Source organism: Oncorhynchus clarkii, chromosome 18, assembly GCF_045791955.1.
Source record: "Oncorhynchus clarkii lewisi isolate Uvic-CL-2024 chromosome 18, UVic_Ocla_1.0, whole genome shotgun sequence".
In the NCBI taxonomy this organism is placed as follows: Eukaryota; Metazoa; Chordata; class Actinopteri; order Salmoniformes; family Salmonidae; genus Oncorhynchus; species Oncorhynchus clarkii.
In genome coordinates this window covers 26,703,783-26,718,608 of record NC_092164.1, presented here as the reverse complement: position 1 = coordinate 26,718,608, position 14,826 = coordinate 26,703,783, and the positions used below count along the sequence as shown (strand labels likewise).

The following is a 14,826-nucleotide window of genomic DNA, read 5'->3' as shown; positions in this document are numbered from 1 at the left end:
TGATGGTCGGATTCGCATTTATCGTTGAAGGAATGAGCGTTACACCGAGGCTTCTACTCTGGAGCGGGATACATTTGGAGGTGGAGGGGCCGTCATGGTCTGGGGCGGTGTGTCACAGCATCAACGGACTGAGCTTGTTGTCATTGCAGGCAATCTCAACGCTGTGCGTTACAGGGAAGACATCCTCCTCCCTCATGTGGTACCCTTCCTGCAGGCTCATCCTGACATGACCCTCCAGTATGAAAATGCCTCCAGCCATACTGCTCGTTCTGTGCGTGATTTCCTGCAAGACAGAAATGTCAGTGTTCTGCCATGGCCAGCGAAGAGCCCGGATCTCAATCCCATTGAGCACGTCTGGGACCTGTTGGATCGGAGTGCGAGGGCTAGGGCCATTCTCCCCAGAAATGTCCGGATACTGACTTACCCACACCAGATACTGACTTACTTTTGATTTTGACCCCCCCCTTTGTTCAGGGACATTATTTTTACATTTCTGTTAGTCACATGTCTGTGGAACTTGTTCAGTTTATGTCTCAGTTGTTGAATCTTGTCATGTTCATACAAATATTTACACATCTTAAGTTTGCTGAAAATAAACGCAGTTGACAGTGAGAGGACAATTATTTTTAGGCTGAGTTTATTACCTCAATTACCTCGACTAACCGGTGCCCCCGCACATTGACTATGTAACGATATCACCTGTATATGGCCTCACTATTGTTATTTTACTGCTACTGTTGAATTATTTGTTACTTTTATTTTCAATTTTTTACTTAACATTTATTTTTCTTAACCTCTTATAGCATTGTTGGTTAAGGGCTTGTAAGTAAGCATTTCACTGTAAGGTTGTGTTCGGCTCAACTTTATCCTAGATCAGCACTCCTACTCTGAGACTCTTTGTAAATATGAGCCCCAATCTTCTCCAATGTGTTTTGAGAGGAGAGAGGACATGAGGAATCAAGGCAACGCAATTCAAATGCAATCTACCCAGCAACAACTTTGCACAACATAGTGTGCTTCACCTCGTTTCCTGTTATTGCTGCCCTCCTCAAGCTCGTGCAAATAACAATGAACAACACAATGCCAATGGGAACAGGAAGCCATTACAGCTGAATCAAAACGGTCAACATAGTTACACCCATCACCAGAGTCATAGCAATCCTTTCAAAACACTGCAGCACCTCTCCGTTGCATACAACTTCAGCACATATCCATATTACAACACAACACGTCCTTTTGACTGCTGTTCCTTGTGTCGTCCTACGGTGCCAAGTCTGCGTGAGCATTTCTGACACTCTGCTTCTGTGCAAAATATCAGATCAGTTACATTGCCAGGCAAAATGTTTTCACAACTCAGGAACCACATCAACAACATGATGTAATGCTCCTAAAATCCACACAGAAACTATGCAGAATATGTCAGAGAGGAATGTACCCACCCCTTTTCTGCCTGCGCCTCACCCCAGACCCCACCCCCATCCCCTTGGCCCTCTGCATACCACTTGAGACTACTGCTCCTAATATAGACCCAACTGGTTTGTGGGACAGGCAGGGGGAGAGGAGCCTGCATGTAGCAGGATCTAGCGTTTATTGTTGGGTGAGTTGTGCCCAAGTCTTTCATGGAGAAAATACTTATCAGGCAGGTAAGTCATGGTACACGAGTTGGCCAGATTTGTTCTTGAGAAGTGTGTGTAGGACTGAAACATTTAGGACTACAAGGAGTAAAGCTGGGGTAAAAAATAGTTGGTTGGATTGTTTTTGGTTTAGAGCTTAGTTCAACTTGATCCCGAATGTTATCCCTTCGAGCTTCATTCCAGCAGTGATTTTAGAGCACATTTATCAAGGTGTTATAGAGTGTTGTTGGTGTTCTTTTTCTGTTGGTCTAGATCATGTTTCAAGAGATGCGTGAAGAATTGAAGAATTCAGGTAACCTTCAGTGTTTGTGTGTGTGTGAATGTACATTTGTGTGTCTGTTTCATGGAATGAGGTGTATAGGGGATCTATAACTGTGTGTGTGTGTGTGTGTGTGTGTGTGTGTGTGTGTGTGTGTGTGTGTGTGTGTGTGTGTGTGTGTGTGTGTGTGTGTGTGTGTGTGTGTGTGTGTGTGTGTGTGTGTGTGTGTGTTAACTTCAGAGGCTGATGCTGAGATGTACATGAAGTTCATGAAAAGTCATTGCTGCTATGAGGCCATTCCAACCAGCTGTAAACTGGTCATATTTGACACAACACTACAAGTAAGAGTCCAGGGTCCTGTAACCCACTTGTATGTTGGAACTGAACAATACACAATAATTTGGGGGCCAAATCAAGAGTCCAGGGTCAGTGTTCAGTAGGGCACATCGTAGCAAAACGTCTCACAACAGGTTACAGGAAACTAAAATCTGTGTTCTTATTTGGCAAATTCACGTAGTGCCTCCCCGTTTCAGAACATACTCTTCCTGCTGAACTCAGCCTAGATATTCTCCCTCCACTTCCCAAGGGAAAGGTCATGGTCCCTTTTGGTATGACATTTCAAGTCAGAGTTCCTCTCTCCTGTAACTACAGCTACAGTCACTTATAGTGGTTTTCCCTTGTCCCTGCAGCAATAATTCATGTGCAGCCTCATTCCTTCTTCCCTAAAACATACTCACTACTAAGACCGGTGTTAACTGGTTGTGTTAAAAAAATCCTATGTTTGCAGGTGAAGAAAGCCTTTTTCGCTCTTGTAGCAAACGGCTTGAGAGCTGCACCTCTCTGGGATAGCAAGACACAGAGGTTTGTGGGTAAGTGAAGAGATTAGGGGGTGCTCTCTTGCTACTTGCTTATGGCAACGCAATGTCCTGAATGATTGCAAGCTTGGGCTGGTTTTGGGGGTAGTGTGATATGAAGACTAGACACTAGCACGTATCCATGCCAATAGTGATAAGAGCTCTCTCTCTCTATTGTCCTCACAGGTATGCTGACTATAACAGATTTCATCAACATTCTCCATCGTTACTACAGGTCCCCATTGGTGCGTATCTGAACCAAATGCAAGTCAATATCCCAGTCATAAGCATGTTTCACATTTCATGTCCAAGTCATCCCAATGTGTCTGAAATGGATTGTGTAGCTCAATAAACATCCTAAAGATGATTTGGACATTTGACATACAAAATGCTAATAACGGGAATATTGACCTGCATTGATTTTTGGACGAAAATTCTTAAAAGTTAGCCTTTGGTGACAGTGGCCAGGTTAGCAAAGCCAAAGCATAGATTGCTGTCTTACCTTGTCCATACATTTCTTACATGGTAAGGAAACCATTTCGTAATTTGGGTGGACTATCCCTTTAAGCCTAGTCTTGGCCTATAAAGCATGTTCAATGGAGACAAGATCATGGTTGTGTGAATAACACAGAAATCATTCATCATAATTTGTCCAATATGTTTCCCCCCTCCCACAGGTTCAAATGAAAGAGCTGGAGAGGCATCAAATTGGAACATGGCGAGGTGATTCATTCAAGTAAATAAGCTAGAGAAAGCAAATGATACAGTGTTCTATGTCTATGGTATATACGTACATGTCTTTCTGTGACTTTCCATTCTGTTTATTTCTCTCTCTCTGCAGATGTGTACCTGCAATACTCCAACCACTGTCTTCACAGTATCGCTCCAGACGCCAGGTGAATCTACGCAAGCTCTCAGTCAAACCAACTCCTGTCACCTGGCTTTGCCTGAGTTGTTACTTTTACTGATAACTTTTTAAAATGAGTAACAGGCTAAGGAAATTGAGGCTGGGATTCAGTCAATTACAGGCAGTGTTCTGGGTTGTGTTCAGTACGGCACACTGTAGCAAAACTTTTTGCAACATGACCCAGGTGTGGATGTTGGTTGTGTTCTCCAGGGTTAGACACTATAGGCCTACTCAGTCTCCCCTCCTCTCCCCTGCAGCCTCTTCGACGCCATCTATTCCCTACTGAGGTATAAGATCCACAGATTGCCGGTTATCGATCCCGTGTCCGGAAATGTCTTACACATTCTCACGCACAAGCGAATCCTCAAGTTTCTCCATATATTTGTAAGACAACATGACTTGAAGAAGATATCTGTGTGTTTATGCTCATATCATATGGTCATCCATTTCAATCAGTGGTGTTGTGAACTGTATGTGTTGCTTTTACAATCCTTGTGTTCCTTTTTTAATTTATTTTAAAAGTACTCTACACAGAAAGAGACAGTCCCAAAACCCTGCTTCATGCAGAAGACGATCAAGGACGTTGGGATCGGGACATTCCGGAACATTGCCACGGTCCAGCAGACGGCCTCAGTCTACGATGCCCTGTCTGTGTTTGTAGAGAGGAGGGTCTCCGCACTGCCCGTAGTAAATGAGCAAGGTGGGTTAACCTCATCTCTTTTTCAAAGTCGAACACTGACTAGTACAGTATGTGTATGTCCTTACGTAGGTGCCCTTCAAAAATAAAGTTTGACTTGTAAGATGTAGGTAGGCTATGTATCTCACTGTCCTTTGTACACCAAGGCAAGGTGGTGGCTCTCTACTCCAGATTTGATGTGATTGTAAGTACCCCAAAGCTGCCCGTTACAGTTGAATTCACCTGAAAACAATAGAAAATAAAGCCCTTCACATCTTTGTTGGTGCATTGTGTACATTTTTATTGTTCTCTCCTCTTCTCTTCTTCTCGGAGACAGAATCTGGCTGCCCAGAAGACATACAACAACCTGAACATGTCCATGCAGGAGGCCATCCGACGGCGCTGCTGTTTCATTGAGGGCGTCATCAAGTGCCTCCCCGACGAGACCCTGGAGACCGTCATTGATCGCATAATTAAGGCTGAGGTTAGTGTCCCACTCTGCTCCCACCAGGGTTGTATTCATAAGGCTCCAAATGGAAGAAAACGGGCTGCAACAGGGAGGGACTACTTGAACATGTCCAATTAGAAACACTTGTTATTTTTGGTACGGTGTGCACTACTGAATATGACCAAGGTCATGTCCTCTATCACAGTGGCCCTCTCTCTCCACTCCACCTACGAGTTTGTTTAAAAAAGACATCAAAGTAATGGGCGCTGATATGCTGTAACATTTAGCTCTATTAGCCCACACAATGAAATATAAATAGAGTTATGAAGGTTTCTGCTTACTGCTTTACTCTACTCTACTTAATTACTGGTAAGTCCTTGTTGTGTAACCAACCCTTTCCCACCACACACTCCTATCCTCTCCCCCTCCTGTTCCCATTCTGCACCAATTCTCTTCCCATTCTACCCCATCCTGCCCCCATCCATTCTCTATCCTCTCCCCCTACTGCCCTCATCCGGTCTCCATCCTCTCTCCATCCTGTCCCCATCTTACCCCCATCCTGCCCCATTCCTCTCTCCATCCTCTCCTCACCCCTTTTACTCCTCATCCTTTCCCCTCAGGTCCATCGGCTGGTCCTGGTGGACAAAGAGGACGTGTGCAGGGGGATCATCTCTCTCTCTGACCTGCTCCAGGCCATGGTGTTAAGCCCGGCAGGTATTGACGCCCTTTTAGCCTCTTAGCACCTGTGGGAGTCAGGCCCCCTTGCCCTACCTCCATCTTCCACCGCCTCTAGCCCCACCTTCCTGGCCCAGGTATGTCCACCCTTTTTCTCTCCTCTCTCCAATCCCCCCAGCTCATTGACTGGCTGTCCGACACACTTCTTTGACCCCCCACAACAACAGCTGCTATACTTTGCACCCTGTTTCTCTGTGCTTCAGCCACATATCAACCCCCCACCACGTACCCTGAAGCATCAACATGCAAGTGGGCACATACGCACATGCGCAGACACACACACTTTCTCTGCAAAGGGTGATTATGATGACCTCTGACCTATCGTTCCCTGCTTGCCTGATGCATGGGCAGCAGTATAAATCAAATGACTTTCAAAAGGACTGGAATCTTGAAGATTCCAAGCTTTTGTGGTTGACATTCTATGGACTATCTGCAGCTAAAAGGCCAAGTTACAGTATGGCACTAGAGTAATGTGGTGATGTATCTGCATAAAGATTTGATGATATCTGATTTGATCTGCGTGCCAAATGGCACCCTATTCCCTATAGTGTACTACTTTTGACCAGTGTCCATATGACTTAGGTGAAAAATTAATAAATAGCTTGGCTTGTGCAAGCCGAAACGGTTAATCTCCTGTTTCTGTAGCGTGAGGCAGCTTGATGTACAAGTACAGCCCCTGGATAGGACACTAGTCTGTCTCCGGTCAGTAGTTCATTATATATAGGTAATAGGTTGCCGTTTGGGATGCAACCATGTTGTTGTTAATTTGCATCTCTCAGATTGGTTTGTGTCTACGGCAAGAATCTGTATGGAGCTTATTATCTATTTATGCTGATATAATAACACACTGATGCACACAACCTTTTTTTTATCATATGCTTTGGTTACAATCATTCCAATCTTTGATAATTTTGCATTTCCACTATTGTTTTTTTTTTTTTTTTCCAGAGATTTCAAGCAAATCAAACTGAGATCACTAGAGGACAATGTGAAGTCCATGGTGGATGAAAAGGGAGACCGTTTTCAAAATGTCAACATACTGTTGTAGAGAAAAACAATCTGCAACAATCAGCTGTATCAGTTGAGTTCAATAAATCACAATAGTAATTAGTTACATTTGATCAAATGGACGATATAAGTTTGTGTTACTTTGTGTTGCGCTGAATTTGTGCTGTATTAAACATGTTCAAATCAATTTTACTTGTTTTTTTATAATGGACTTGCACAATGGATTTCACTGTTTTATGTAAGCTTTTCAGAGAAACAAGTGGAGATATAAACAAAAATGGTATTTTACGTAAGAATGGATAGTACTATCCAATTTATCCAGCAGATGTCAGTAAATAGCTATTGTTTTCGCAAAACCAAGCGCAGTAAACAAGGAAGCACGTGACATGCTGAGCCAGTAAACTGGGTTTCCACTAGATAGCAACCCTATAAAGTCTTAATTTGCTAGATCGTAAGAATACATGAAAACGACATTTTAGATTTTTGGTCTTAATTTAAGGTTAGGCATAATATTAGCAGTGTGGTTGGGGTTAGATTTAAAACCTAATTTTAAGACGAGCAAGTGTAGAAATAGGCGGGGTTTATGACTTTGTGGCTGTAGTAACTAGTGACCACCAGTAACATCGGTTCCTACTTTTTTTTTTTAATCCATGACGGGCCTTCGCGGATCTATCAGCCTATCCATACCCCGTGATCACCAAAACAACACAACAAAGTGGGGGAAAGATGGCGAGCGGAGAGGAGGCTAGATGCACCTCTGTTTCTTCCGTACTCGAGGACCTGTTCTCTGCCGGAGGATCAGAGCAAGTATGCAGTGATGGGAACCCTGAGCTCGTGCAACTGCGGGAGCGTCTTCAAGGCTGGCTATCGCAATATGAGCCTTTGCTGTTATGGATGCAGAGGCTGCTTGTTTGGGAAAGGCCGCTCTACAGCATCTTTGTTGCTCTCACGCTGAACACCTTGTTCTGGTAATGCTAAATAATTAGTAAGAATCACTCATGTAATTTTGCACTGAATAGGAAGATGCACTGTAGCTAATGTCCTAGCTTGATAGTAGTAGTAGCTACTTACTGTAGTTAAATTGAATGACAACGATAATCCTCCTCGGGCGACATTGACGCGCTAGCTAGGTGGCTAATTAGCTATTTAATGATGTCTGCTGGTAGTTTGGTATGCCAAAGTTTACCCTACTTATCGAATAAACGAGTAACGTTTCGCTAAATACTCTACATACATTCTAAGTGCGCTATCTTTCAAATAACAGTAACTTACCTAGTTGACAGCTGTCAAATCTAGATAAGACGTGAGCGTTCGGATAGAAATGTGTGAGTAAATATAGAACAAACGTGCCTCCGACATGTAGACCAAGAAATCATGACGGCTGTATTCATGGCATGTTAAATCTGCAACGTTTGACAACTGAACGTGGCCAAGTTGACAGGAGTTCTGTTTTATGTATTGTCCTGAACCAGGACAGGGGGCTAGCTGACAGTCTATTCACTCGTGTGGCTAGCTAGTTAACGTTACTTAATGTTAGGAACGTGACTAACATTGGTTACATGAAAACAACCCATACCATTTTAAAATGTATTTTTTACAGGCTTCTGTCTTCGACGTCCCTGCGTCCTCTCTTCCTCCTGAGTCTTTCCATTCTAGGGCTCATGCAACTGGAGAGATGGAAGCATAAGTTACCTCTTACAACAGGTACGTTCATAAACTCAACAAAATAGAAAACGTCCTCACTGTCAACTGAATTTATTTTCAGCAAACTTAACATGTGTAAATATTTATATGAACATAAGATTCAACAACAGACAAACTGAACAAGTTCAAAACTGAACATGTTACACATGCCTCTTGGAGGGAATGCAACACAACTCCCTGTGGAGTGAAAGAGGTATGTGACTGTAGGTGCAGGTAAGGATGACACAGAATTTTACTCTTAACATGGAATTTATTCCTTCACACGGTAATTTTTGGGAAAAGTTGCTGGACGGAAGCAAAGAAAGTTAGAGCCCCCTCTCCTACCCACAACTTACCTAACTAGCAACACCTGGCACACTAACCAAAATACAGGGGATGGTCTGCCCAGGTCTTACCTAGTGTGCATCGACAGAGTACATACTAGGGGTATATGTATGCCCGCAGGCCTCTTGCCTAAGCACTCCCAAGGTGCCTTCCCCCTGGGAACAAAAACAGAATAAAACTAACGTAACGTGAACAACTTCAATCATCAAAACACAGTCCTTGTGACAAAAACATACCTCAGCAGGACCGGCTACTAAATACTGTACAAAAAATGTCTGCGCAACAACCAACACGACATACTAATAAGCTCTTTCTTTCTGAGCAAAGGAACACTGGCTTATATACAGCTGGACAAGGTGTCTGTAATCTGTATCCCCTGACGAGAGGGTGGGGTTCAGCTCCAATCTACAATGGGGCCGACCAATCAGCTGCTTGGGGGAATCCAGGAAACCATTTCCTGACATACATACATACAAACCCACAACAACACAGAAACTGGGGAACGTAACACGTGACTAACAGAAATTCCATAATGTGTCCCTGAACAAGTCAGTATCTGGTGTGGCCACCAGCTGCATTAAGTACTGCAGTGCATCTCCTCATGAACTGCACCAGATTTGCCAGTTCTTGCTGTGAGATGTTACCCCACTCTTCCACCAAGGCACCTGCAAGTTCCCGGACATTTCTGGGGAGAATGGCCCTAGCCCTCACCCACCGATCCAACAGGTCCCAGATGTGCTCAATGGGATTGAGATCCGGGCTCTTCGCTGGCCATGGCAGAACACTGCCATTCCTGTCTTGCAGGAAATCACACACAGAATGAGCAGTATGGCTGGTGGCATTGTCATGTAAGGATGAGCCTGCAGGAAGGGTACCACACAAGGGAGGAGGATGTCTTCCCTGTAACACACAGCGTTAAGATTGCCTGCAATGACAACAAGCTCAGTCCGATGATGCTGTGACACACCGCCCCAGACCATGACGGCCCCTCCACCTCCAAATTGATCCCGCTCCAGAGTAGAGGCCTCGGTGTAATGCTCATTCCTTCGACGATAAACGGAAATCCAACCATCACCTCTGGTGAGACAAAACCGCGACTCCTCAGTGAAGCGCACTTTTTGCCAGTCCTGTCTGGTCCAGCGACGGTGGACATGCCTTACAACAGGCCTACAAGCCCTGTCCAGCCTCTCTCAGCCTATTGCGGACAGTCTGAGCGCTTATGGAGGGATTGTGCGTTCCTGGTGTAACTCGGCAGTTGTTATTGCCAAACTGTACCTGTCCCGCAGGTGTGATGTTCGGATGTACCGATTCTGTGCAGGTGCTGTTACACGTGGTCTGACACTGCGAGAATGATAAGCTGTCCATCCTGTCTCCCTGTAGCACTCTCTTAGGCGTCTCACAGTATGGACATTGCAATTTATTGCCCTGGCCACATCTGCAGTCCTCGTGCCTTCTTGCAGCATGCCTAAGGCATGTTCACGCAGATGAGCAGGGACCCTGGGCATCATTCTTTTGGTGTTTTTCAGAGTCAGTAGAAATGCCTCTTTAGTGCCCTAAGTTTTCATAACTGTGACCTTAATTGCCTACCGTCTGTAAGTTGTTAGTGTCTTAATGACTGTTTTACAGGTGCATGTTCATTAATTGTTTATGGTTCATTGAACAAGCATGGGAAACAGTGTTTAAACCCTTTACAATGAAGATCTGTGACGTTATTTTGATTTTTACGAATTAACTTTGAAAGACAGGGTCCTGAAAAGGGGACATTTTTTTTTTTGTTGTTGCTGAGTTTAGTAGGTGCATGCATGCATTACTCATGCCACAGCCACCCCTGGCCCTGGGGTCAGTGTGAAGTCTGAAATGCTAGTATAGGTCACGATTTGATAAGATGGTTAAATGTTAGTGCTGTCGATTTGGATTTGATTTGACATAACATTGTTCTGATGACTTTGATTACCAAGCCTACTCTATGAAGTCTAAAGTGTCTTGTTGATGTTGGACTTAGATGAACAAATCTGTACTGTCTCCTCTCTCCACTACAGTTCAGTATCCTGTGGCCAACCCAATGGAAAGGTACACATCTTGATTCAAAGGTCCAATGCAGCTGTTTTAATCTCAATATCAAATCATTTCTGGGTAACGATTAAGTACCTTACTGTGATTGTTTTCAATTAAAATAGTACAAAAATAAACATCACTTCTTAGCAAAGAGCAATTTCTCAAGCAAGAATTTAGCTAGGAGGGGTCTGAGTGGGTAGGGGAACATGTAACATTAGCTGTTATTGGCAGAGGGTTGGAATTCTCTTTCTTATTGGTCTATTAACTAATTTAATGCATGATGATGTCACCATGGAAGGCCTAAACTTCATCCCACCAAAACAGGCTGAAATTGCAGGCGTTCTTTTCAAACAGCTCTTACACTAAAAGGGAATTGTCATAATTTTCACAATTTCACATTATTATTTCCCACCCTATAGTGTGGAAATATAAAACACAGGACAATCACAATTTTGACTACACTGGGCCTTGAAACACATCCTAACTCACCCTGCTCCTATAACACCTTCAAGCACTTTACTGTTAGTGACTTCATGTGAATATTCAGGCGTTTTCCCTACTTGTTTGATGGTCTGTGCCTGTCAATAGCATCAGGGCACATATTTATAAAGAGTAGTCGAAGAGCTGATCTAGGACCAGGCTCACTCTATCCATTGTAATCTGATCCTAGATCAGCTCTCCTACTCTGAGATGCTTGAATCATTTTAGGTCTGGCTTAGTACTGCTTGTGTTCGTGTGTACATCCCACAGTCTCTTTCTCTGACTGCAGAGAGACCATGAATGTGCAACCCCGGCTCCTCAGTATTCCAGAGCTCAGCCACCACCTGGTGGAGAGCTACCTCTACTGCTGCCTCTTCGTCCAGGAGATGCTGCAGTACAAAAGGCAGAACCATGGAAAGGTATGTTGGGTTTGTTGGCGGCTCAGTGGGTTAGAGCTCATTGCCTCCATCAGGGTTGTGGGTTCGATTTCCACGTGGGCCACATATACTGATTGTCATATGGTATCTGGAGGTCGAAGTGTATTAAAACTGTTACCATATTGTCATATTATAAAGTGCCTCAAAGTCATGGTTTATCAAAACATTAAATTGGTTGAGTTGAATAATTTTTTTTGTATAGCTGAAGCAGAGGAGGCTGGTGGCAGAAGCTGTAGGAGGGGAGGACGAGCTCATTGTAATGGCTGGAATGGAATTTATGGAACGGCGTCAAATGTGATTTCCATGTGTTAGATACCGTTGCATGAATCCCATTCCAGCCATTACAATGAGCCTCCTCCTATAGCGCCTCCCACCATCCTCCTCTGACCTGAAGAGGTATTTGCTGAAGTAGTTGTCCCTCCTCTACATTAGTTTCAGCCAACTTGCAAGTTTAATGACACTGCGTCTCTTTTCTCCCTCCAGTTCTGTGCCATGATGTGCTCTGGCTGTTCTGTGCTCGCCGTGGTGGGACACTACGTACCAGGAATCATGATATCCTATATCATCGGTGAGCTGCCTTGCATTTTCAATTACTTTTCCTTATTTTTCACAAAGGCAACCAACCAACCAGTATGCCAAAGGGTGTGGTTGTCTAAGAAATGCAGTGCTACTGCATAACAATTGCCAATAACTTCTAAATGCAACCTTCATACCACCATTTATAGTGTTGCCTTTCCCCAACCTGGAAATGTATCGACCATATGTGACACTCAGTATTCCAGGGTTCTAGTCTATAGTGCACACATTAGCCAAACATTTGCAATAGGAACAGCTTAGTTGTAGTGTTTGGAGTAAATGGTTTCAGTTGCAAAATGTTTTGCTACGTTGTTCACTAATGAATACAACCCTGAGGTATATCCCTTTCTCTGGTTAAACTAAAGATGGTGTGCATTCCAAATGGAACCCTATTCCCTATATAGTGCACTACTTTTGTCCAAAAATCTATGGGTCCTGGACAAAAGTAGTGCACTATGTAGGCAAAAGGGTGCCATTTGGGATGCTGTACTTGTCATGGTGAGTCAAACGCCATTTAAGTGCCATGTTGAGGTTGTTTTTTGTCCTGTGCCCAGCGCTGAGTGTGTTGGTGTGGCCTCTGGTGGTTTACCACGAGCTTATCCAACGGATGTACACAGGCCTGGAGCCCATTCTGATGAAACTGGACTACAGCATGAAGGGAGACACGCAGCACCGCAAGCACGATAAGAGGAGTGAGTTTACACTGTGTGTGTGCGCGCGTGTTGCCTGTCAGTATGTGTTTGATGGTGCGTGTGTGTGCCCTGCCATCATTCACATGTCACCAGGTCCCCTCTCTCTAGCTGTGAACACTGAATGTCAGGGTTGCCTGGGAAATCGTTCTCCTCCCTTCCGGTTTGTGGCACTGGTGTGGCAGCTGGAGCAAATTTATTTTCAGACATATAAGGATCCTGTCCACGGATCCTTAAAGGCCTTAAGTCTTCAAATGTCTTAAATTGCACTTTTACAGTGCTTTAAAATATGCAACAGAGATGACTACAGTGTTTCCGTTATATTATGCAGCTGCTTAGTTGTTGCCACCGCTGGAAAAACAAACAAAATTGATTGATAATTGATTACATTGATAATACTCTGGGCGCACTTTCAAGACCTATCCACATATACACCTCTGAGTCACGTCGTTGCCAGAGGGGAGAGCAAGGTAGCCTATGCCATTTGAAAGACAACACTAACTAGAGATGGGACGATAAACTGAAAATTACTGCCCTGCTCGTACCGAAGCAACTTTGCTTATGTTTGTAATTTCGGTGATTAGGCTAATCAACGGTCCTGCTGATTTATTTTTATTTTTATTAATATAATTTTTTTTGGGGGGGGGGGTTCTAAAAACCATTATTTGGTCAACTGTAATGTACATTAACCTGCTTCCTGCAACGAAAGTATCTGCCCTGTCCATGTTTCTCACTCTCGCTCCCCTCTTTGCACATGGATTGAAGGGAGACATGTATTCTAATAAGCGCAAGCATACTGAAAGTTGAGCAACATTTCAAAATATAATTGTGTGAAAGACAGTTTTTCAAACAACTACTGTTACTGTTGTTAAGCGACTCAGCTTTATTTACGTAACAACTATTTCTGAACTGTCAATATAGAGGAAAAAAACACTTTACAAACCCAGTATGGAATTGAGATGATTTGCCAACGGAGCAGTGCATTTTACGGTGAATACATCAAGTATGCTACCAATGGAAAGTTTTTGTAGAACGTTACATTTACTGTTAGTTTCTTTAGCCATACAATTAATCTAACATATATTTAGCAATCTAGCTAAAGTGTTTTGAGTTCCCACTTCCTCAGTTGGTAAATGTATGTAGCATTGGCTATAGCCTAGGCCAATATATATGCATAACAAATATACAGGCAAATTCATCTCTAAAGAGACAAAAATATCAAATTATTCTGGATCATATTTTGAAATATTGTACATCAAAATATCCATCATGCACTCCCTGAATATGTTAATGAAATGGCATACTTCTTTACTTGACACTGGAAAGTCAGTCTAGAGCCCTCCCACTTCGCTACCTTGCTTCGAAGTATAGCCATTTGGTACCTGACTTAATGAATAAACTTTTTGGTTGTAGTCTAATGTTATAGCATAATACCCCTAGAAGAGCTATTGTGTGTGTAGACTTTTTTTCCAGCCCCACTCTAACAAACCAGACTCTACAAATCAACTGCTCAACAGGACCTTGTTAAGCTGACTTCGATGTGTTTGAGCAGTGCTGGATCAAAAGCCTGCACACCCAGTGGCCGAGAGTTGACCATGTGTTTTATACAGTAACAGTGCTGTATATTTGACCTTTTTAAGGCATTTTTTTTATCGGTGGTATTGAGTATCATTATACTAAGCTGGTATTGATATCAAAGCCAAAATTCTGGAAACTTAGTTAATGATTAGTCAATTGGGGGTAGCCCTACAAATGCAGATGGACGAACCCATGCTTCAGCCATCTATAGTCTAGCCAGTAGCCACTATGCTACTATATTCATCGGGCTCAATGCTAAAATAGCACACCTGCCTGATAGTGAGCCACTTGGTGAAAATATGACTTGTCGCCAACATGGGCTCATTTCTGGAGAAGAATATTAGCTCGTGTGGCACTCGCAGACCTCAATTTGTATTAAATTGCATGCCAAGTGACATTAAAAAGACCTTAAGTCTTAAATTCAACTTATTGGATCCTGTAGTTACCCTTTAAACTGTGTGT

The 14,826-nt window shown here is 43.4% G+C and overlaps 2 protein-coding genes across 8 annotated transcripts in view; both read left to right on the top strand.

Moving 5' to 3' along the window:
* The first annotated feature begins 1,507 nt into the window (after positions 1 to 1,507).
* On the top strand, positions 1,508 to 7,489 carry LOC139373280 (5'-AMP-activated protein kinase subunit gamma-1-like). Of its 7 annotated transcripts, none has more exons than XR_011627554.1 (13): positions 1,508 to 1,643; positions 1,887 to 1,926; positions 2,134 to 2,234; positions 2,681 to 2,762; positions 2,934 to 2,992; positions 3,425 to 3,470; positions 3,589 to 3,643; positions 3,912 to 4,038; positions 4,177 to 4,354; positions 4,498 to 4,535; positions 4,668 to 4,814; positions 5,399 to 5,590; positions 6,462 to 7,182. XR_011627554.1 is itself a non-coding variant. In XM_071113615.1 (13 exons), the coding sequence occupies exons 2-13, from the start codon at positions 1,890 to 1,892 to the stop codon at positions 6,482 to 6,484; spliced, it is 987 nt and encodes a 328-aa protein (XP_070969716.1). In that variant the 5' UTR covers positions 1,520 to 1,597; positions 1,887 to 1,889; the 3' UTR covers positions 6,485 to 6,708. The 7 variants fall into 7 exon arrangements, 3 of the variants coding, with proteins under 3 accessions (XP_070969716.1, XP_070969715.1, XP_070969714.1); XR_011627556.1 differs by having other exon boundaries at positions 1,520 to 1,597; positions 6,462 to 7,489; XM_071113615.1 differs by having other exon boundaries at positions 1,520 to 1,597; positions 5,399 to 5,492; positions 6,462 to 6,708.
* Positions 7,140 to 14,826, top strand: part of LOC139373277 (reticulophagy regulator 2-like) — a 19,612-nt gene continuing 11,925 nt past the window's right edge. Inside the window, exons 1-6 of the mRNA XM_071113610.1 lie at positions 7,140 to 7,489; positions 8,122 to 8,225; positions 10,589 to 10,619; positions 11,374 to 11,503; positions 12,005 to 12,089; positions 12,652 to 12,789. Coding sequence (XP_070969711.1) covers positions 7,248 to 7,489; positions 8,122 to 8,225; positions 10,589 to 10,619; positions 11,374 to 11,503; positions 12,005 to 12,089; positions 12,652 to 12,789 — 730 coding nt within the window. The 5' untranslated portion in view covers positions 7,140 to 7,247. The remainder of the gene's footprint in view (positions 7,490 to 8,121; positions 8,226 to 10,588; positions 10,620 to 11,373; positions 11,504 to 12,004; positions 12,090 to 12,651; positions 12,790 to 14,826) is intronic.

Coding starts and splice junctions, on each gene's coding strand:
- LOC139373280 (XM_071113613.1), top strand. CDS start 1,620: ATGGAGAAAATACTTATCAGGCAG. Junction 1,644..1,886: donor AGAAAATACTTATCAGGCAG/GTAAGTCATGGT, acceptor CTGTTGGTCTAG/ATCATGTTTCAAGAGATGCG. Junction 4,815..5,398: donor ATCGCATAATTAAGGCTGAG/GTTAGTGTCCCA, acceptor CTTTCCCCTCAG/GTCCATCGGCTGGTCCTGGT.